Source organism: Ranitomeya variabilis, chromosome 6, assembly GCF_051348905.1.
Source record: "Ranitomeya variabilis isolate aRanVar5 chromosome 6, aRanVar5.hap1, whole genome shotgun sequence".
Lineage (NCBI taxonomy): Eukaryota > Metazoa > Chordata > Amphibia > Anura > Dendrobatidae > Ranitomeya > Ranitomeya variabilis.
The window spans coordinates 376,287,313-376,311,434 of NC_135237.1; the positions used below are offsets into that span (position 1 = coordinate 376,287,313).

General features: G+C 41.8%; 1 protein-coding gene across 1 annotated transcript in view; it reads right to left on the reverse strand.

Moving 5' to 3' along the window:
- Positions 1 to 24,122, reverse strand: part of LOC143783287 (1,25-dihydroxyvitamin D(3) 24-hydroxylase, mitochondrial-like) — a 52,475-nt gene that overhangs the window by 19,470 nt on the left and 8,883 nt on the right. The window contains exons 5-10 of the mRNA XM_077271694.1: positions 21,082 to 21,175; positions 18,915 to 19,011; positions 18,738 to 18,829; positions 15,851 to 15,962; positions 3,594 to 3,736; positions 227 to 393 (exon numbers count right to left, since the gene is read on the reverse strand). Coding sequence (XP_077127809.1) covers positions 227 to 393; positions 3,594 to 3,736; positions 15,851 to 15,962; positions 18,738 to 18,829; positions 18,915 to 19,011; positions 21,082 to 21,175 — 705 coding nt within the window. The remainder of the gene's footprint in view (positions 1 to 226; positions 394 to 3,593; positions 3,737 to 15,850; positions 15,963 to 18,737; positions 18,830 to 18,914; positions 19,012 to 21,081; positions 21,176 to 24,122) is intronic.

The following is a 24,122-nucleotide window of genomic DNA, read 5'->3' on the forward strand; positions in this document are numbered from 1 at the left end:
ATTATATTTAGAGTTTATAATATTTTGCATTTTGTATAATATTCCACATGTGTTATATATATAATACACAATTAGTCAATTAACACAACCATTATTACAGTGTCCACGTTGTAACATTTTTATACTCTGTAAAGCTGAAACGTCTGGGTTCTAAGTATTGTATATTGCATAGTATTTCTCAAGCCTAAATATTGTTCATAATAATAATAATAATAATAATAATAACCTCATGGATTCCTTAATGCATGATTTCAAGTATGGCATCTTTTGTAAATGATCAGCAGATGGGAATGTTCCTGGTGATAAAACTGTCTGAATTTCCTTGAGAATTTTCTTTTGCACATCATCATGTCTTGATAAATTAAATATCAACCACAATAAAGCATTTGCTGTCTGTAAACAAAATACACAGTTTCACTTCTCTTTTCACTTCAATTAAACATACAAACTGTATTCGCAGTACATATTTCTTAAAGTCTCATTATGTGGTTAGTAAGGTTGTGTTTGCATCAAGTCTTGGGTTTGATGCTCACACTGGGAAATCTTCTAACATGAGCATAATCCTTCCAAAAAGGTGCTCAGGACTAAGGAGGGCAGTCCATTTTTTTTTTAACACAATGCTCTTTAATGTATGTTTAATACCTTGATTGAATGCTAAAATATCCAGAGAAGGTGACAACAAAGTACAATGCAACTTTCTAGTTTTGTAAAATTAACACATGTATTTGTTTCCTATTAGCCATTGTTTATCACTAGACATGAGCCGATGTTTTGAAATTTGACTTTGCCAGATTTTCCTTAAAAATCCGTTCCACAATAAATAAATTTGAAAGAATCTCAATACTGTAAAGCTTGTAATTAATCAATATATACACAAGGAGAGAGGAGAAACAGAAATAGAGAGGACCCTGATGACTATAAGATTTTACGCTCTACAGGAAAGAGAGTGGACGTTGCTGACCATAAAAGGTTACACTCTACAGAAAAGAGAATTAGAACACCGGTGGTCATAAGATCTTACAAAATACATGAGAGAGAACCTTGCTGACAATAAGAGCTTACACTCTACATGAGAGATAAGACACTGCTTATCATATTGGCATACATTCTGCATAAAAGAGAAAGGTTGCTGCAGATCATAAGATCTTAGGGTACCTTCACACGAAGCGACGCTGCAGCGATAGCGACAACGATGTCGATCGCTGCAGCGTCGCTGTTTGGTCGCTGGAGAGCTGTCACACAGACCGCTCTCCAGCGATCAACTATGCCGAGGTCCCCTGGTAACCAGGGTAAACATCGGGTAACTAAGCGCAGAGCCGCGCTTAGTAACCCGATGTTTACCCTGGTTACCAGCGTAAAATCTAAAAAAAACAAACAGCACATACTTACATTCACGTCCCCCTGCGTCCACTTCCTGACTGACTGAGCGCCGTACAGTGAGAGCAGAGCGGTGACGTCACCGCTGTGCTGCTTTCACTTTCACTTTGCGGCGCTGAGTCAGAGGAGGAAGCAGACTGCAGGGGACGCAATGTGAGTATGTGCTGTTTGTTTTTTTTACATTTTACGCTAGTAACCAGGGTAAACATCGGGTAACTAAGCGCGGCCCTGCGCTTAGTAACCCGATGTTTACCCTGGTTACCAGTGTAAAATATCGCTGGTATCGTTGCTTTTGCTTTCAAACACAACGATACACAGCGATCGGACGACCAAATAAAGTTCTGGACTTTATTCAGCGACCAGCGACATCACAGCAGGATCCTGATCGCTGCTGCGTGTCAAACGAAACGATATCGCTAGCGAGGACGCTGCAACGTCACGGATTGCTAGCGATATCGTTATAATGTCGTTTCGTGTGAAGGTACCTTTACAACAACATGATAGAGAGAGACAGAACCTTGCTGACCATAAGCGCTTACACTTTACAGGTGGAAAAGAGAAGAAACCCTGCTAACCATAACAGCTTACACTCTATAGGAGAGAGATCTACCCAGTGACTCTAGAGATGGAAAGTTACTTTGTTGTAGAAGCTGTGCTCCACTGGGAACCACAGGTTTTTGATGGCCCAGGTACTGACCACTAGTGTTGAGCATTCCGATACCGCAAGTATCGGGTATCGGCCGATACTTGCGGGTATCGGAATTCCGATACCGAGATCCGATACTTTTGTGGTATCGGGTATCGGTATCGAAACAACATTAATGTGTAAAATAAAGAATTAAAATAAAAAAAAATTGCTATACTCACCTCTCCGACGCAGCCGGGACCTCACCGAGGGAACCGGCAGCATTCTTTGCTTAAAATGCGCGCGTTTACTTCCTTCCGTGATGTCACGGCTTGTGATTGGTCGCGTGCCGCCCATGTGGCCGCGACGCGACCAATCACAGCAAGCCGTGACGTAATTTTCAGGTCCTCAATGCCTAATTCTAGGCATTCAGGATTTTAAAATTACGATCCGGCTTGTGATTGGTCGCGTTGCGGTCACATGGGCAACGCGACCAATCACAAGCCGTGACGTCACGGGAGGCAGGAAACGCGCGCATTTTAAAATTACGTCACGGCTTGTGATTGGTTGCGTGCCGCCCATGTGACCGCGACGCGACCAATCACAGCAAGCCGTGACGTAATTTCAGGTCCTGAATGCAGAATTAGGCATACAGGACCTGAAATTACGTCACGGCTGGCTGTGATTGGTCGCGTCGCGGTCACATGGGCGGCACGCAACCAATCACAAGCCGTGACGTAATTTTAAAATGCACGCGTTTCCTGCCTCCCGTGACGTCACGGCTTGTGATTGGTCGCGTCGCCCATGTGACCGCGACGCGACCAATCACAAGCCGGATCATAATTTTAAAATCCTGAATGCCTAGAATTAGGCATTGAAGACCTGAAAATTACGTCACGGCTTGCTGTGATTGGTCGCGTCGCGGCCACATGGGCGGCACGCCACCAATCACAAGCCGTGACGTCACGGAAGGAAGTAAACGCGCGCATTTTAAGCAAAGAACGCTGCCGGTTCCCTCGGTGAGGTCCAGGCTGCGTCGGAGAGGTGAGTATAGCAATATTTTTTATTTTAATTCTTTCTTTTACACATTAATATGGATCCCAGGGCCTGAAGGAGAGTTTCCTCTCCTTCAGACCCTGGGAACCATCAGGGATACCGTCCGATACTTGAGTCCCATTGACTTGTATTGGTATCGGGTATCGGTATCGGATTAGATCCGATACTTTGCCGGTATCGGCCTATACTTTCCGATACCGATACTTTCAAGTATCGGATGGTATCGCTCAACACTACTGACCACCACTGTTCAAAGTATGGTAATCTGTAAGATGTCATAGCTGCAGGGCATTATGGGGAAGCCTACACAGCAATGCAAATTGAAAGCCCACTCTCTGACGATTTAGTGTGGCAAATGATGTCGGGCAAATTTTTTTGCCAATCACGAAGCTTACTTAAAATATTTGACTTCATGTGAAATCATAACTTTAATGAAATTTGACTCAAACATATTTGTCTATAGATCAATCTGCTCATCTCTATTTAGCACTATAATTTTCATAATTTTTTAACATGTTACTATTTATAAACTTACAGTTTCAACACCTCCAATCTGAAGTTCGGTGAAAAGACCAGATAGTTGTTTCTTTGTAAGTGATTTTTCAGAATAAATTGCATTTAGCAAATCATCATTCTGGCCACTGCTGGAGTTTAGTCGCTTGTCAATATAGGTTTTTACTAGTGCAATAGGTTGGTAAGAAAGAATCAATTACATATTTGCATTGGAGACTAACACATTGAATTCATACCAAAACACACATTGCTAATTTATTTTCTGAAATTAGTCTGATCATTTTTTTGGACTTGGTATCCATAATGACATCTCTAGAATAACATATCTATGTCATTGTTATTGTTGGCAACAATCCCAATAAACAGAATCTTAGATATAATTAAGGACATCTAATATGCATAGCCAGCAAGGATAGACATAAGGCCTAAGTGAGATGGAAAAAGGTGTCTTATGAAAAAGCCTGCGATTTATGGTGTTGACCATATGTTTTCAGAATACTAGATACTACATAACTGTAAAGTGATAGCAGATAGGACTTATTAATCATCAACTGGTATATCAGTGTAGGAATGAAATAACTCAATTAATATATATGTAATGATAACCCTACATAAGCCCCAACTAGATCATCCCTTCCAGGTTGTGGAGGTTGGCACCCTATCTGTGAAACAAAATGGCACCCCCACTAGTGATGGGCAAACCAGAATGGCATAGTTTGGGGCATGTACACCTAGCTTCCTTGCAAGACCCCATACACAGACTTTTCCAGGAAGTCCGTACTACTATTTGTGATCAGCAGTCCAAACTTCCAATGATTCCCATGCTGTCATTTGTAAGACAGCATGAGAAACACCGGTTATAAGTTCGTTACCGCTAGTCAGAGCACTGCAGTTCCCACGTGGGGACTCCTCTATTATTTATGACCAGCCAAGATAAAACTGAAAGCTGAGGCTGCATCTCGCAGTGTTTGGTTTTTCCTGCACTGGTTGTCAAAAATAGAAGGGACCACATGTCATTTTTTTATTTATTTATTTCACAAGAGGTGGCTGGTGAATACTCCCATCATTGTACACCTAGTGTAGGATCATGAGAGTGGTACTTTCATCAGCCAATGCCTGTGACAAGCGGTAACCCTTTTGCTGCCGGTCACAACCGCTTGCTCTCACACGCTGTTGTCTTTATGACAGCGTGGGAATCGCAGCATTCTAAACAGCTGTAACAAGCTTATTGCCGATCAGAGTCGATATTTCTTGAGCTGTCACATATGTGACCGCGTAGGAAACAACAGATGTTAGGGCCCCCCAATCATTTGAATCTGTCCGTGTTCGGGTTCGAGTTCGGATACCGTTCTGATATTCAAACCAAACTTTTTTTCAAATGTTCGGACAAACCCACTGGTCTTGAACATCCATGAGTTCACTCATCTATAACCCCCACTCAACAGAGGCTGTCCATAAAAGTCCCTCGCTTATACCTGAAGGAAAATACACTAAAAAAAGTAGTAATAAAAACACACGCAGATCAGATAATTTCCATAATTATGCTGTATTGTTATAATCTATCCTGTAAAGGGCCTAAATATATAGAGATATAGGTAGAGGATAAGATAAATGTCCAACTCTCCTAAATAAGCGTAACTTAAAAAGTCATATTATACCTTGTCTCCATAGTAAAACTTCAAAAGACATGTTATACCTGGTCTCGATGAGTTTCTCCAATTATACTAATAGATTCCCCAGCAACCCAATTATGGGTCCAATATTTTTTTTTTTACATCTGTAGCAGTTTCCCAAGGAAAAAGTAAGAGAAACTAGGGTACCTTTATAAGTTACTCCATCATTTAAAAAAGTGGAATCATGGTGGATGATATATTCTCCATAAGCATTGCACGTGTCGGCATATCTGTGATGTGGGAAGGGCTCAACTTTGAAAGATGGCTATCACACTGGATTATTGCAGAATATATATATATATATATATATATATATATATATATATATATATATATATATCTACTATATAATTGTCTAAGGGTCACTTCCGTCTTTCTGTCTGTCCTTCTGTCTGTCTGTCACGGAAATCCCAAGTCGCTGATTGGTCGCGGCAAAACAGCCACGACCAATCAGCAATGGGCACAGTCTGGCAGCAAAATGGCCATTCCTTACTCCCCGCAGTCAGTGCCCGCTCCATACTCCCCTCCAGTCAGCGCTCACACAGGGTTAATGGCAGCATTAACGGACCATGTTATGCAGTGGTGTAACGCAGTCCGTTAACGCTGCAATTAACCCTGTGTGACCAAGGCCTATGCAGCATCAATAGTAAAAAGATCTAATGTTAAAAATAATAAAAAAATAAAAAATAGTTATATACTCACCGTCCGTTGGCTCCTTGGATCAGGAACAGGCCTTTCCCGCTCCTTGCGACTCTCCGGTGACCGCTCCATGCATTGCGATCTCGCAAGATGATGACGTAGTGGTCTTGTGAGACCGCTACGTCATCATCTCGTGAGACCGCAATGCACTCTTGGGACCGGAGCGCGCAAGGAGCATAGGTAAACGCCTCGCTTGGATCCGGGGGCCAACAGAGGGTGAGTATAGAACTATTTTTTATTTGAATTCTATTTTTAAACAGGTATATGATGCCCACATTGCTATATATTATGTGGGCTGTGCAATATACTACGTGGGCTGTGCAATATACTACGTTGGCTGTGCAATATACTACATGGGCTGTGCAATATACTATGTGGGCTGTGCAATATACTACTTGGCTGCGCAATATACTACATGGGCTGTGTTATGTACTGCGTGACTGTGCTATATACTATGTGGCTGTGCAATATACTATGTGGCTGTGCAATATACTGTGTGGCTGTGGAATATACTGCGTGGCTGTGCAATATACTATTTGGGCTGTGCAATATACTATGTGGCTGTGGACTATACTATGTGGGCTGTGCAATATACTATGTGGCTGTGCAATATACTATGTGACTGTGCTATATACTATGTGGCTGTGCAATATACTGTGTGGTTGTGCAATATACTGCGTGGCTGTGCAATATACTACGTGGGCTGTGCAATATACTATGTGGGCTGTGCAATATACTACATGGGCTGTGCAATATACTACGTGGCTGTGCAATATACTACATGGGCTGTGCAATATACTATGTGGGCTGTGCAATACACTATGTGGGCTGTGCAATATACTACTGGGCTGTGCAATATACTGCGTGGGCTGTGCAATATACTGCGTGGCTGTGCAATATACTATATGGGCTGTGCAATATACTATGTGGGCTGTGCAATATACTGCATGGTTGTGCAATATACTGCGTGGATGTGCAATATACTATGTTGCTGTGCAATATACTGTGTGGCTCTGCAATACACTGCGTGGCTGTGCAATATACTACGTGGGCTGTGCAATATACTACATGGCTGTGCAATATACTATGTGGCTGTTCAATATACTATGTGGGCTATGCAATATACTACGTGGGCTGTGCAATATACTACGTGGGCTGTGCAATATACTACGTGGCTGTGCAATATACTATGTGGGCTGTGCAATATACTACGAGGCTGTGCAATATACTACGTGGCTGTGCAATATACTACGTGGGCTGGGCAATATACTACGTGGCTGTGCAATATACTACATGGCTGTGCAATGTACTACGTGGCTGTGCTATGTACTACATAGCTGTGCTATATACTGCGTGGGCTGTTATATACTACGTGGCTGTGCTATTTACTATGTGGGCTGTTATATACTACGTGGCTGTGCTATATACTACGTGGCTGTGCTATATACTATGTGGCCGGCCGCGAACAATCAGCGACAGGTGCAGTCCGGCCACGAATTGGCGCGGGATTTGAACCACGCTTCGCTAATTGGTCGCGCCCGGCCGGCCGAATCCTTTGTATTCAATGAATTATTCTAAAATCTTCATAAATAAACTACATATATATTCTAGAATACCCGATGCGTTAGAATCGGGCTACCATCTAGTATATACACTCACCAGCCACTTTATTAGGTACACCTGTCCAACTTCTTGTTAACACTTAATTTCTAATCAGCCAATCACATGGCGGCAACTCAGTGCATTTAGGCATGTAGACATGGTCAAGACAATCTCCTGCAGTTCAAACCGAGCATCAGTATGGGGAAGAAAGGTGATTTGAGTGCCTTTGAACGTGGCATGGTTGTTGGTGCCAGAAGGGCTGGTCTGAGTATTTCAGAAACTGCTGATCTACTGGGATTTTCACGCACAACCATCTCTAGGGTTTACAGAGAATGGTCCGAAAAAGAAAAAAAATCCAGTGAGCGGCAGTTCTGTGGGCGGAAATGCCTTGTTGATGCCAGAGGTCAGAGGAGAATGGGCAGACTGGTTCGAGCTGATAGAAAGGCAACAGTGACTCAAATCGCCACCCGTTACAACCAAGGTAGGCCTAAGAGCATCTCTGAACGCACAGTGCGTCGAACTTTGAGGCAGATGGGCTACAGCAGCAGAAGACCACACCGGGTACCACTCCTTTCAGCTAAGAACAGGAAACTGAGGCTACAATTTGTACAAGCTCATCGAAATTGGACAGTAGAAGATTGGAAAAACGTTGCTTGGTCTGATGAGTCTCGATTTCTGCTGCGACATTCGGATGGTAGGGTCAGAATTTGGCGTAAACAACATGAAAGCATGGATCCATCCTGCCTTGTATGGAGCATCTTTGGGATGTGCAGCCGACAAATCTGCGGCAACTGTGTGATGCCATCATGTCAATATGGACCAAAATCTCTGAGGAATGCTTCCAGCACCTTGTTGAATCTATGCCACGAAGAATTGAGGCAGTTCTGAAGGCAAAAGGGGGTCCAACCCGTTACTAGCATGGTGTACCTAATAAAGTGGCCGGTGAGTGTATATATTTGTGGACCCTTTATGGGGTATTTGTAGATTGTAACAATTTAACATAATTCTGCAAATTTTCTGACCTGTGTGTATCATTCCATTTATCACTATGTTTTTCTTCCATATAGGTGAGGCCTTCCCTGTATTATACCATAAAACTGGTACAAATTGAGTGTAGTTATTCCATGTTTAATGTTCTATAATAAAACTTGTATTTATAAGTTATTCCCTTACTCTAAGGCTAGGGTCACATGAGAGTATAAAAAATCCCACCCAGGAGATTAACCCCTTCACCCCCAAGGGTGGTTTGCACATTAATGACCGGGCCAATTTTTACAATTCTGACCACTGTCCCTTTATGAGGTTATAACTCTGGAACGCTTCAACGGATCCCAGTGATTCTGACACTGTTTTCTCATGACATATTGTACTTCATGATAGTGGTAAAAATTCTGTGATAGTACCTGCATTTATTTGTGAAAAAAATGGAAATTTGGCGAAAATTTTGAAAATTTCGCAATTTTCCAAATTTGAATTTTTATGCAATTAAATCACAGAGATATGTCACACAATATACTTAATAAGTAACATTTCCCACATGTCTACTTTACATCAGCACAATTTTGGAACCAAAATTTTTTTTTGTTAGGGAGTTATAAGGGTTAAAAGTTGACCAGCAATTTCTCATTTTTACACCACCATTTTTTTTTAGGGACCACATCTCATTTGAAGTCATTTTGAGGGGTCTATATGATAGAAAATACCAAAGTGTGACACCATTCTAAAAACTGCACCCCTCAAGGTGCTCAAAACCATATTCACGAAGTTTATTAACCCTTCTGGTGCTTCACAGGAATTTTTGGAATGTTTAAATAAAAATGAACATTTAACTTTTTTTCACAAAAAATTTACTTCAGCTCCAATTTGTTTTATTTTACCAAGGGTAACAGGAGAAAATGGACCCCAAGAGTTGTTGTACAATTTGTCCTGAGTACGCCGATACCCCATATGTGGGGGTAAACCACTGTTTGGGCGCATGACAGAGCTCGGAAGCGAAGGAGCGCCATTTGACTTTTCAATGCAAAATTGACTGGAATTGAGATGGGACGCCATGTTGCGTTTGGGGAGCCCCTGATGTGCCTAAACATTGAAACCCCCCACAAGTGACACCATTTTGGAAAGTAGACCCCCTAAGGAACTTATCTAGAGGTGTGGTGAGCACTTTGACCCACCAAGTGCTTCACAGAAGTTTATAATGTAGAACCGTAAAAATAAAAAATCATATTTTTTCACAAAAATTATGTTTTCACCCCCAATTTTTTATTTTCCCAAGGGTAAGAGAAGAAATTGGACCCCAAAGGTTGTTGTACAATTTGTCCTGAGTACGCTGATACCCCATATGTGGGGGTAAACCACTGTTTGGGCGCATGGGAGACCTCGGAAGGGAAGGAGCGCCGTTTGACTTTTCAATGCAAAATTGACAGGAATTGAGATGGGACGCCATGTTGCGTTTGGAGAGCCACTGATGTGCCTAAACATTGAAACCCCCCACAAGTGACACCATTTTGGAAAGTGGACCCCCTATGGAACTTATCTAGATGTGTTTTGAGCGCTTTGACCCACCAAGGGCTTCACAGAAGTTTATAATGCAGAGCCGTAAAAATAAAACAAAAATTTTTTCCCACAAAAATTATTTTTTTAGCCCCCAGTTTTGTATTTTCCCGAGGGTAGCAGGAGAAATTGGACCCCAAAATTTGTTGTCCAAGTTGTCCTGAGTGGGATGATACACCATATGTGGGGAGAACCACTGTTTGGGCGCATGGGAGGGCTCGGAAAGGAAGGAGCGTCATTTGGAATGCAGACTTAGATGGAATGGTCTGCAGGTGTCACATTGCATTTGCAGAGCCCCTAATGTACCTAAACAGTAGAAACCCCCCACAAATGACACCATTTTGGAAAGTAGACCCCCTAAGGAACTTATCTAGATGTGTGGTGAGCGCTTTGACCCACCAAGGCCTTCACAGAAGTTTATAATGCAGAGCCGTAAAAATAAAACAAAAATTTTTTCCCACAAAAATTATTTTTTAGCCCCCAGTTTTGTATTTTCCCGAGGGTAACAGGAGAAATTGGACCCCAAAAGTTGTTGTCCAATTTGTCCTGAGTGTGCTGATACCCCATATGTGGGGGGGAACCACCGTTTGGACGCATGGAAGGGCTCGGAAGGGAAGGAGTGCCATTTGAAATGCAGACTTAGATGGAATGGTCTGCAGGCGTCACATTGCGTTTGCAGAGCCCCTAATGTACCTAAACAGTAGAAACCCCCCACAAGTGACACCATGTTGGAAAGTAGACCCCCTAAGGAACTTATCTAGATGTGTGGTGAGCGCTTTGACCCACCAAGGGCTTCACAGAAGTTTATAATGCAGAGCCGTAAAAATAAAACAAAAATTTTTTCCCACAAAAATTATTTTTTAGCCCCCAGTTTTGTATTTTCCCGAGGGTAACAGGAGAAATTGGACCCCAAAAGTTGTTGTCCAATTTGTCCTGAGTGCGCTGATACCCCATATGTGGGGGGGAACCACCGTTTGGACGCATGGAAGGGCTCGGAAGGGAAGGAGTGCCATTTGAAATGCAGACTTAGATGGAATGGTCTGCAGGCGTCACATTGCGTTTGCAGAGCCCCTAATGTACCTAAACAGTAGAAGCCCCACACAAGTGACCCCATTTTGGAAACTAGACCCCCCAAGGAACTTATCTAGATGTGCTGTAAGAACTTTGAACCCCCAAGTGTTTCACTACAGTTTATAACGCAGAGCCGTGAAAATAAAAAATCTTTTTTTTTTCCCCACAAAAATTATTTTTTAGCCCCCAGTTTTGTATTTTCCCAGGGGTAACAGGAGAAATTGGACCCAAAACGTTGTTGTCCTATTTGTCCTGAGTACGCTGATACCCCATATGTTGGGGTAAACCCCTGTTTGGGCACACGGGAGAGCTCGGAAGTGAAGGAGCACTGTTTTACTTTTTCAACGCAGAATTGGCTGGAATTGAGATCGGACGCCATGTCGCGTTTGGAGAGCCCCTGATGTGCCGAAACAGTGGAAAACCCCCAATTATAACTGAAACCCTAATCCAAACACACCCCTAACCCTAATCCCAACAGTAACCCTAACCACACCTCTAACCGTGACACACCCCTAACCCTAATCCCAACCCTATTCCCAACCGTAAATGTAATCTAAACCCTAACCGTAACTTTAGCCCCAACCCTAACCCTAACTGTAGCCCCAACCCTAACTGTAGCCTTAACCCTAGCCCCAACCCTAACCCTAACCCTAGCCCTAATGGGAAAATGGAAATAAATACATTTTATTATTTTTCTCTAACTAAGGGGGTGATGAAGGGGGGTTTGATTTACTTTTATAGCGAGTTTTTTTAGCGGATTTTTATGATTGGCAGCCGTCACACACTGAAAGACGCTTTTTATTGCAAAAAATATTTTTTGCGTTACCACATTTTGAGAGCTATAAATTTTCCATATTTTGGTCCACAGAGTCATGTGAGGTCTTGTTTTTTGCGGGACGAGTTGACGTTTTTATTGGTAACATTTTTGGGCACGTCACATTTTTTGATCGCTTTTTATTCCGATTTTTGTGAGGCAGAATGACCAAAAACCAGCTATTCATGAATTTCTTTTGGGGGAGGCGTTTATACAGTTCTGCGTTTGGTAAAATTGATAAAGCAGTTTTATTCTTCGGGTCAGTACGATTACAGCGATACCTCATTTATATTATTTTTTTATGTTTTGGCGCTTTTATACGATAAAAACTATTTTATGGAAAAAATAATTATTTTTGCATCGCTTTATTCTCAGGACTATAACTTTTTTATTTTTTTGCTGATGATGCTGTATTGTGGCTCGTTATTTGCGGGACAAGATGACGCTTTCAGCGGTACCATGGTTATTTATATCTGTCTTTTTGATCGCGTGTTATTCCACTTTTTGTTCGGCGGTATGATAATAAAGCGTTGTTTTTTGCCTCGTTTTTTTTTTTTTTCCTTACGGTGTTTACTGAAGGGGTTAACTAGTGGGCCAGTTTTATAGGTCGGGTCGTTACGGACGCGGCGATACTAAATATGCGTACTTTTATTGTTTTTTTAATTATTATTTAGATAAAGAAATGTATTTATGGGAATAATATATATTTTTTTTCATTATTTTGGAATACTTTTTTTTATTTTTTTTTACACATTTGGAAAATTTTTTTTTTACTTTTTTACTTTGCCCCAGGGGGGGACAATACAGATCGGTGATCTGCCAGTTTGCATAGCACTCTGACAGATCACCGATCTGAGAGAAGCGCAGGCTGCTTCACAGTGCCTGCTCTGAGCAGGCTTCTGTGAAGCCACCTCCCTCCCTGCAGGACCCGGATCCGTGGCCATCTTGGATCCGGGTCTGGAGCAGGCAGGGAGGGAGGTAAGACCCTCGCAGCAACACGATCACATCGCGTTGCTGCGGGGGGCTCAGGGAAGCCCGCAGGGAGCCCCCTCCCTGCGCGATGCTTCCCTGCACCGCCGGCACATCGCGATCATGTTTGATCGCGGTGTGCTGGGGGTTAATGTGCCGGGGGCGGTCCGTGACCGCTCCTGGCACATAGTGCCGGATGTCAGCTGCGATAGGCAGCTGACACCCGGCCGCGATCGGCCGCGCTCCCCCCGTGAGCGCCGCCGATCGCGCTGGACGTACTATCCCGTCCGTGGTCATGGGGGCCCACCCCACCTCGACGGGATAGTACGTCCGATGTCAGAAAGGGGTTAAGATTATTTTTTCCTCACTTGTCATCTCTGTTTTGTCCATCTACAATATGTTTTTTTTTTAACTCAGCAGCTATTAAACTTTTATAGGACCATTTACAGTTTCCTATCTTGCAGAATTGAAATGTGTGGGATCGCTTACACGGCCGTATTGCACGGCCAAGTGCTATCTGATGTTTTATCGGATAGCACTCAGTCCAATGTTATACTATGGGGCAGTGCATATCTGCAATTTTTTATCATGCCGATTCAACATAAGAAAACCAATGTACGCTCACAGGGACAATGGATGAAATGGAGAAATTAAATTCTCCATATTCTCCGCACCTGCGTTGCAATTTTCTTAAGCTAGAGAAGAGGATCACACTGACATGACACTCAGATCAAACCTTTTTTTATTAGTGGTTTTCACATTCAAGGTTATATACAGTGGCTTTCGAAAGTATTTACCCATTGCCATTTTTCATGTTTTTCCTCCACTCAATCTGAAATTTCACTAGTTTTCTTTGAGAGTTTGCATCAGTTCATGTAAAGGGCATGCCTATAACTGTGAATATTTGGTTTGCTTCCCATTGTATATCAAACAAATAGGACAAAATAACTGTAAACTTCAGTATGCATAACTATTCATCCCCCTAAAGTCAGTACTTTGCAGAACCTTCTTTTGCAGCAATTAGAGCTGCAAGTTGCTTTGATTAAGTCTCTATGAGCTTTCCACATCCATCTTGCTAATGGGATTTTTGCTCATTCCTCAAGGCAAAGCTGCTTCAACTCCTTCAAGTTAGTTGGTTTCCTCTGGTGAACAGCAATTGTCAAGTCTGAGCACAGATTCTCTATCGACTTAAGGTCAGGGCTTTGACTTGGCCACTTCAAAACATTTCCATGTTTCCCCTAAAACCACTCCATTGTTGCTTTAGCAGTATGCTCTGGGTCATTGTCTGGAAGGTGAATGCTGAAAACAATGTGTGGGTTATGTCATTTACAGCACGTATTGCTAGAGACAGTATAATACATTTGGATTTGGAAATGTATCACGAGGACCATTTCATCACAAGTAGAACCCGCTTTAAGTTTTGGGATGTGAATGGATACCTTGACTACTATAGTGTACATTTCTTGAAATGGAAAAAAAACATAACTCCAATTTAATATTGTTGCATCAATGCCCTAAAGAACTAATTAATTTTAAAAAAATATTTAGAATTGAGAGTCCTCAGTGGTTGAGGTAGCTCCATCAGGGTTACCTTTAGTCTTTGTACTGCCTCTCTGATTAATACCTTCCTTGTCCAGTCTGAGACTTTTTTGATGGGTATCCCTCTCTTGGCTGGTTTGTTGTGGCACCATGTTCTTTCCATTTGATGATAATGGACTTGATGGTGCTACGAGGTCATCAGAGATTGGCATATTGTTTTATAACCCAACCCTTACTTGTACTTCTCAATAACTTTGTCCTTGAGTTGCTTGGAGATCTCCATGGTCTTCATGGTGGTGTTTGGAGATCTCATTGGACCTCATGGAGTTGTTTGGTTACTGGTGCCTCTTGCTTAATGGTGTTGCAGGATCTGTGGCTTTTAAGAAAAAGTGTGTATATACTGAAAGACCATGTGACACTTAGATTGTACACAGGTGGACTTCCTTTCACTAAGCATGTGACTTATGAAGGTAATTGATTGCACCTAAAATTTTAGGAGATTTATGTCACAGTTCCACCCCTCAATGTATCTGGGATGCAGTTATTGACAGCTCAGCCATCCACTCTAGTACATGGGCATGCTGAAGCTGTTGATGTTTTGACAGCTTAGTCATCCAGTCTGGTACAGGGGTGTGCAGTGCTGTCACTGTGTTGATTGACAGCTCAATTATCCAATCTGAGACTGGAAGCCACTAGCTGTGTCCAAGTGTTCATTATCTAAGATGACTGACATGTCACTTTCCTGGGATGGCAGCCATGCACAGAGTGGACACGTGAGCTGAAAGAGACTTTATTTACTCTTAGATGTACATTCAGCTAGTGAGGGTTGCTCTTGCTGTGCCTTGAGTCCTGTATGTTTGATCTTTTGTTGACTGACCTTGGACCTCATTCTGATCAGCTGTTTAACCCCTTCTGCGCTGGTCTGTTATCCTCCTGGTATTCTTTTGTCTCTTCTTTCTTCTTAGGACGTACCCTCCAGGCTTTTGACCTTGGACTCTTTGATTATTTTGACTCACAGCCAGGCCATGAGAAGTGGCTAGCGTCACACTTCATAGCAAAAGGGATGAATACATATGCTCATGCCAATTTTTAGTTATTTTATCCCATAAATTTAATTTATGCCTATTTTTTCTCATTTCACTTGACCAGCTTAGATTTTTTTGTGCTGATGCATCACACACAAATCGGATTTAAAAGATATTTAAACAGAGGTTTAAATGTAACAAAATAGGTAAAAAGCCAAGAGGGGAATACTTTTATAGACCACTGTATAAACATTCTTATTTCTTATAGAGCTTAAGTCAAATAATCATAAGGCATATTTGTTCAATATTAAACATTTTGTAATGTGCAGTAAATTACCTGCTGCAAATATATTGTCCCAGGCTTCAGTATGACTTTTCCAAGATTTTGTATTAAATTGTTTATGAAGATCTGCTGAGGTCACAATGAGTGGACCTAAATAGTGCATCATCTGAAATAACAATAAACAATATTTATATACTGGTAAAAGTTGCAGAAAGGTTCATCTTATCTCTATAATGAAATAAAATCATTTATAATATAAATGATAAGATGTTGGTTAAGTGACTTATGGTGATAAGTTAAATGGGCAAGAAATATCAATTGAAAAAAATGAAAATTATTCTTGAAAATAATCTGAATATTTGCATTATTGTAAATTAACCCTGCATAGCAATGTATAGTACTATCACTTGAAACAGTATTGCTTCTAAGGGGAATAGCTGAGGGATGGACAAGTGGGGCATTTTGGCAGATGTGTGGCTATTCAGGAGCCCATAGAATGAGAATGTGTGGAAACCTTGCCTTTTGTTTACTGCCTGTTTGTCATTAAGTTATCACAAATGGATTTTCTAAACTGCTTCAGATTGATGAAAGCAGAAGGAAATCAAGAAAGTCTGCAGAGAGTTTTTTAAATTAATAATCATTAATTATAAAACAATTAGTTTTTAAATAAAATAGAACTTACTGTTTGAATTTTTATATATGTATTTTTTTTCTGCAGCCATTGAGGGCTGCTATTTTTATTTCTTTCTGTGTAACTGTCTGAGCACGACACTAAGGCCAGGGTCACGCTTGGGAGTTCAATGCGAGAAACTCGCGTGAGTCTCTCACATCAATACCCGGCACAGCCGCCGGCACTCAGGACCGGAGCGTGTGGATGTATGTATTTCTATGCAGCTGCATGCTTCGGTCTGAACCTCCGGCAGCAGTGTCGGGTATTGATGCGAGTTTCTCGCATTGAACTCACAAGTGTGGCCCCTGCCTAACATGCAGCAAATGCAGCGGCCCCAGGACAAAGCAGCGTCAGGCACAGGTCTTGGACATCATCAGTGAGAACAGGTTGGGTAGCCTGGAATCATCCTACCAGTGCCAATCCTGTTCTCACCACTGGAAGAAGTCACCTCTGCAGCCTCCCTCTAATTGATGAGAGCAGGACTGCAGTTATAACTTCTTCCAGCAGGGATAAGTGATTGCTGATGTCCTGTAATCACTGCCCATTGACTGAGCTCTGTTATATCACTGTAAGGCTAAGTTCACACTAGGCATTTTTGCTACTGTTTTTTATGTTTTTTTGCTAATTTTCAACTGCTTTTTACAGTACCAGAAAAGCCTCTGAGATTTCAGAAATCTCATTCCCACACATTGTTTTTTTTGTCATCAGTATTTTGTGCTTTGCCTGTTTTTTTTGGACATACAGCTCTGGCAACAATTAAGAGACCACCACATCAAAACCCTGTCATGGGCAGCCCAATCTCCAGACCTGAACCCCATTGAAAACCTCTGGAATGTAATCAAGAGGATGATGGATAGTCACAAGCCATCAAACAAAGAAGAACTGCTTAAATTTTTGCGCCAAAAGCAGTGTGAAAGACCGGTGAAAAGAATACCAAGATGCGTGAAAGCTGTGATCAAAAATCATGGTTATTCCACAAAATATTGATTTATGAATTCTTCCTGAGTTAAAACATTAGTATTGTTGTTTCTAAATGATTATGAACTTGTTTTCTTTGCATTATTTGAGGTCTCAAAGTACTGGGTTGTTTTTTTTTCATTTTGACTATTTCTCCTTCTCTGAAAAAAAAAATACAAAATGTATTGCTTGGAAATTTGGAGACATGTTGTCAGAAGTTTATAGGATAAATGAACAATTTACATTTTACTTAAAAATATACCTATAAAGAGAAAAATCAGACAAACTGAACATTTTGCAATGGTCTCTTAATTTTTGCCAGAACTGTATAGCATATCACTTCTTTCAACGTTTTTCAGCTTTTTTCACCCATTGACGTGGCCCATCATGTTTTGCTGCATTTTTTGTGTTAAAATCTGATTCTAAGGAATAGGACTCTTTTTTAACACATTTTATCAGCATGTACAAGAGACAAATCTAGCATGCCAACATAATCGCAAAAAATGCACAAGAAATGTACCAAAAACACAGCGAAAAATGCAAGAAAAAAACAAGGAAAACATACTTTTATTCAGCAGCTTCTTTCTTGTCAAGAGATCTGGTTTTGCAGCAGAAAAAAATGCTGAAAAGATGCCTAGTGTGAACCTACCCTAAAGCTTTATTAACATGTACTTGATGTATAGACTTCTGAATGAAAGTTTATTGTTGTGTTAGCAAAGCTCATCAGGCCAGATGACTGTCACTGGCTACAGGGCTCTGTACATTCAACTTCAATGTATATAGTGCAATAACCAGTGACACAGTTATCTCTTCTGATGCGAGTTGCAAATGCAGAAGTAAAGCCTCATTCAGACATCCCTGAATCACAGACATCTGGATAAGGCTTTGCATTGACACAGCAGAGCTCTTTCAGTGCACAGTTTTCAGAAAACAAAATACCAAAGGAACCAAATAAAATAAAAAAATAAAACAAATCATTCAAATAATTTTCTTTTACCCCAATGTAAGATTTATATTTTTATATTTTAAATACAGATTGTGATTGTTTTAAAAAGAAATATAAAAAGTTTACAAAACACATATAACACAAAAACCTGATTTAAACATTAGGTAAGTTTCTGATGATAGCTACCCATAAACATGCCTCCTTTCTCACTGCTGGGTTGGGATAGCTTTGAAGAAGACGTGACGTGTATAACTAAAAGTGTGTGCAATACCTCTGTATGTACTGTATGCTCATATTGCTACTACCAACTATCATTAGACAGACATATGCTACAATTAAAACTTATGTTGACTTAGTATATACAGCACCTTTTTCACTGACTGTATAAAAAGCAATGCATCGTCTGTACACGCCTCTTGGAGAAGACCACATCTTTCGTTATACAGCACTGAGCATATTGCTGTAAGGAGATGACATCAACATTTACCACAATATAAATTAGGAAAATGAATCAACACACTGCAATCATATCTATTTGTACTTACTTTCATATGTAAGTTTATTAAGTTCAAAATACAGGTCATCAATTTTTCCATGTTCGTCGCACACTCGGTTGACATGGGCGACAAAATCTTTCAAAACCTGCAAAAAGGTCTCAGATTTACATGACTGAATTTTTTTTTAAGGCAATAAACATTCCATTGCAAACATAATAGGTGCTGATGAGCAAACGAGCTCAGATAAAGTGTTATCCGAGCATGCTCGGATTTTATTAGATAGAGTATCTTGGGCCTACTCGGATAATATGTTGGAGTCCCTTCGGAGGGGTTTGCCAAACAAACAGGCAATCTCTGTGTTGTGACTTTCTACCATTGCAAAGCATGCAGCCTCATGGACTCAAATATATTAACCCGAGCACGTCCAAGATACTTGGATAACACCCAAGAATGCTCGGATAACACTTTATCTGAGCATGTTCGCTCATCACCAGGCTGAGAACCACTGGCGACTGAACTGCTGTGAGCGTAACCTCAGTGATCGGTGGTGATGTCATTGAGGTTATGTCCGATCACTGAGGCTCTGTTCCTAGCCGGGCTGAACTTCGGTGACCTCGTTGAGATCCCCGCTATCACCCTGAGAGTTTTTCTCACAGTGTTAGAGGGGATCTCACTGAGGTCATGGCAGTTCAGTCTGGCTGGAAATGTAGTCTCAGTGACCGGACGTAACCTCAATGACATCACCACCAGTCACTGAGGCTGTGCTCGCAGCAGTTCAGTCACCAGTAGTTCTCAGCCTGGATGGTCACATCTTGGCACCGTCCAGGTTTAAAACTGTTTATCCCCCAGTCAAGGATTACGGTGTGGGACAGAATGACGGACAGGTTTGGTATATTGCTGTTTTTTATTTTTGGTTTATTACAGAAGACGGAGGGTATCAGTGGAATTAGGTGAGGTCGTAAGTATGATTTAATTAAGATTATTAAAGGAGTCTGTGTATTTCTTTCAACTAAAGGACTTTATTCTTGCTGTGTATTTATTTACCATATAACTATAGGATTAGTAATGGATAGGTGTCTTACAGATGCCTCTACATTACTAACCAGTGGGCTTGATGTCTCCTGACAATACAAAGGTGACATCAACCCCACAAATATTAACCCCACTTGCCACCCCTACAGGCAAAGCACCAGAATTGGGACAACTAATAGATGTGCCTTTTCTGGGCAGCTCCGGGCTGCTATTTTTAGGCTGAGGGGCCAATATCCTTGGCCCCTTACCAGCCTGAGAATACCAGCCCACAACTGTCTAACATAGTTAGTAAGGCCGAAAAAAGACATTTGTCCATCCAGTTCAGCCTATATTCCATCATAATAAATCCCCAGATCTACGTCCTTCTACAGAACCTAATAATTGTATGATGCAATAGTAACATAGTTAGTAAGGCCGAAAAAAGACATTTGTCCATCCAGTTCAGCCTAGTCTGCTTTAGTCTGCTTTAGAAAGGTTGGTTGTCAAAAATGGGGGGACGCCACACCATTTTTAAAAATTATTTATTTAAATAATTAAAAAATACGAGGTGGGGACCCCTCTATTCTTGATAACCAGCTTTGCTGAAGCTGACAACTGAGGGTTGCAGCCCCCAGCTGTGAGTTTTGCCTGGCTGGTTAAAAAAATACAGGGGAGCCAATGCCTTTTTTTAATTTATTTATTTACAGTACAGAAGCAGCTGATGAATACTTCCAACCGCCGCTCCTGCTGTCGCTGTTAGCGGCAACAGGTGTCAGATGATGGGAGCAGTTGTCTCATCAACTGACACCAGAGAACGGAGGTAAAATTTATGCCTCCAATCACAGCTGAGCACTTATGCTGTCTTTTAAAAGCACGGAAACCGCTGCTCTCTGACCGGCGGTGATGATTTCACCAGTGATCATAAGTGGTTTTTACTGCGCTGTCTTGCACATTACAGCACAGCAAACACTGGATGTTCAGGCCCCACCATTCAAGTAAATGGGGTCTGGGTTCCGGTTCAAGTCCTGGTACTGTTCTTGTACCCGAACCTGAACTTTTTTTAACTGTGCAGCTGAACCCACAGAACCCAAACATCCAGGTGTTCACCCATCACTAATCCTAAATCAAATACAAATTCCCTTTTTGCACGGACACATGCACTGCAAAATATTTTGTTATACAAGTATGCAAAAATGCAGATCACCTCATTTATTTGTACATCCATTCTTGCAATTTCTTTAATTTTCATCAACTTTGTTTGCGCGATTCTTCTCATGTTCAACCACTCTTCACCTTCACTGTGGACAGAAATATATGCAATATATATAATATTTAAGATGGACTTCTCCCATGTAATCTAACAGTTCAATTATGCTACTACTATGTACAATATTAAAGCATTAGAATGTACTCTCTTTCATAAAAAGGGCAGGGTTGATACCTGTTGATACAGTTTTTGCAACCTTTTTTTAACTTCAAATGAAATATACACTTATTGCTATTTACTTGCAATACTTTATTTGCTAATAATGTGACATGATATTCCACAACCCTTTCAGACATTCGGTGGCCAATCAACAGGCATCAGAGAAACTCAATTTAGTTCTGAGGCTACTGCCTAGTATAGGACAGAGGATGAGGGTTAATGAAATACTTCTAATTATAAAACTAGCCTCTAATTTCTTCTCAAATGAGCTAGATTACTTATTGTGTCTTCTCATCTTTAACAAATGTCATCCATGCTTCTATGTGACTTTTATCCCCTTCATGACCCTATTTTGACCTTAAAGACCTTGCCATTTTTTGCAATTCTGACCAGTGTCCCTTTATGCGGTAATAACTCAGGAATGCTTCAACGGATCCTAGCGATTCTATGAATGTTTTTTCGTAACATATTGGGCTTCATGTAAATGGTGAATTTAGGTCGATAATTTTTGTGTTTATTTGTGAAAAAATTTAAAATTTGGTGAAAATTGTGAAAATTTTGCAATTTTCAAATTTTTAATTTTTATTCTGTTAAACCAGAGAGCTATGTGACACAAAATAGTTAATAAATAACATTTCCCACATGTCTACTTTACATCAGCACAATTTTGGAAACAAAACTTTTTATTATTAGGAACTTATAAGGGTTAAAAGTTGACCAGCAATTTCTCATTTTTACAACAAAATTTACAAAACCATTTTTTTTAGGGACCACCTCACATTTGAAGTCAGTTTGAGGGGTCTATATGGCTGAAAATACCTAAAAGTGACACCATTCTAAAAACTGCACCCCTCAAGGTGCTCAAAGCCACATCCAAGAAGTTTATTAATCCTTCAGGTGTTTCACAGCAGCAGAAGCAACATGGAAGGAAAAAATGAACATTTAACTTTATAGTCACAAAAATGATTTTTCAGCAACAATTTTGACTTTTTGAACGAAAAATTAGCTCCAATTGTTAGCAGACACCATGTCACGATTGGAGAGCCCCTGTGTGCCTAAACATTGGAGTTCCCTCACAAGTGACACCATTTTGGAAACTAGACCTCCCTAGGAACTTATCTAGATGTGTGTTGAGCACTTTGAACTCCCAAGTGATTCACAGAAGTTTATAACGCCGAGCCGTGAAAATAAAAAATCATTTTTTTTCTCAAAAATGAATTTTTAGCCTGCAATTTTTTTATTTTCACAAGGGTAACAGGAGAAATTGGACCTCAAAAGTTGTTGTCCAGTTATTCCTGAGTACGATGGTACCCCATATGTGGGGGGGAACCACTGTTTAGACACATGTCGGGGTTCGGAAGGGAAGTAGTGACGTTTTGAAATGCAGGCTTTGATGGAATGGTCTGCGGGCATCATGTTATGTTTGCAGAGCCCCTGATGTGCCTAAACAGTAGAAACCCCACAACTGACCCCATTTTGGAAACCAGACTCACCAAGGAACTTATCTAGATGTGTGATGAGCACTTTTTTCCCCCAAGTGCTTCACAGAAGTTTATAACACAGAGCCGTGAAAATAAAAAATCATTTTTTTCCTCAAAAATGATTTTTAGCAAAAAAAATTCATTTTCACTAGGGTAACAGGAGAACTTGGACCTCAAAAGTTGTAGTCCAGTTTGTCCTGAGTACCCTGGTACCCCATATGTAGGGGGAACCACTGTTTGGGCACATGTTGGGGCTCGGAAGGGAAGTAGTGACGTTTTGGAATGCAGACTTTGATGGAATAGTCCGTGGGCATCATGTCATGTTTGGAGAGCCCCTGTTGTGCCTAAACAGTGGAAACCCCCCAATTCTAACTTCAACCCTAACCCCAACACACCCCTAACCCTAATCCCAACCATAACTTTAGCCCTAATCCTCACCCTAACTTTAGCCCCAACCCTAGCCCTAACTTTAGCCCAACTCACTTTAGCCCAACTCTAACCCTAATAAGAAAACTGGGGCGGGATGGGGTGATCACTTGGGCAGGGGGGTGATCACCGGGGCAGGGGGCGATCAGGGGGGCAGGGAGAGATCAGTGGGGCAGGGGCGATCAGTGGGGCAGGGGGGAGATCTGCAGGGCGGCAGGAGATCAGTGGGGCAGGGGCAGATCAGCGAGGCAGGGGGCAGATCAGCAGGGCAGGAGGGAGATAAGCGGAGCAGTGGGGAGATCCGTGTGGCAGGGGGGAGATCAGCAGTTCTGGGGGGAGATCAGCAGGGTGGGGGTGATCCGTGGGGCAGGGGGTGATCACCAAGGCAGGGGGAGATTACTGAGGCAGGGGGCAGATCAGCGGGCAGATCAGCGGGGTAGGGGGAGATCAACGGGGCAGGGGGGAGACCCACAGGGCAGGTGGGAGACCAGGGGGCAGGGGGTGATTGAGGTGATCACTGGGGCGGGAGCTGATCACCGGGGGCAGGAGGGGGTTGTCAGGCGTGGGGCACTAAGGAGATGCAGCAGCAGATGGAGCTGGCAGCAGCAGCAGGGGGGTGATCAGGGGTGATCACCGGGGCAGGGGGATGGGAATGAATGGCGGGGAGAGTGGAGGGCAGCAGAGGGGAATACCTGATGGTGGCAATGATGGTGGCGGCGGCGGTGATCGCGATGAGTAGGTGGCAGGGCAGCAAGCAGGCACCTGCCACCTGGACAGTACGGCAGCCATCTTTTATTCCACCTCTCCACATCTGAATGGAGAGATAGCATCACATGGACGCTAGCTCCAATCAGATCTGGGGGTGGTGACAAAGAGGTCACCGAAATTGATTGTAGCCATGGGGGGGCAAAG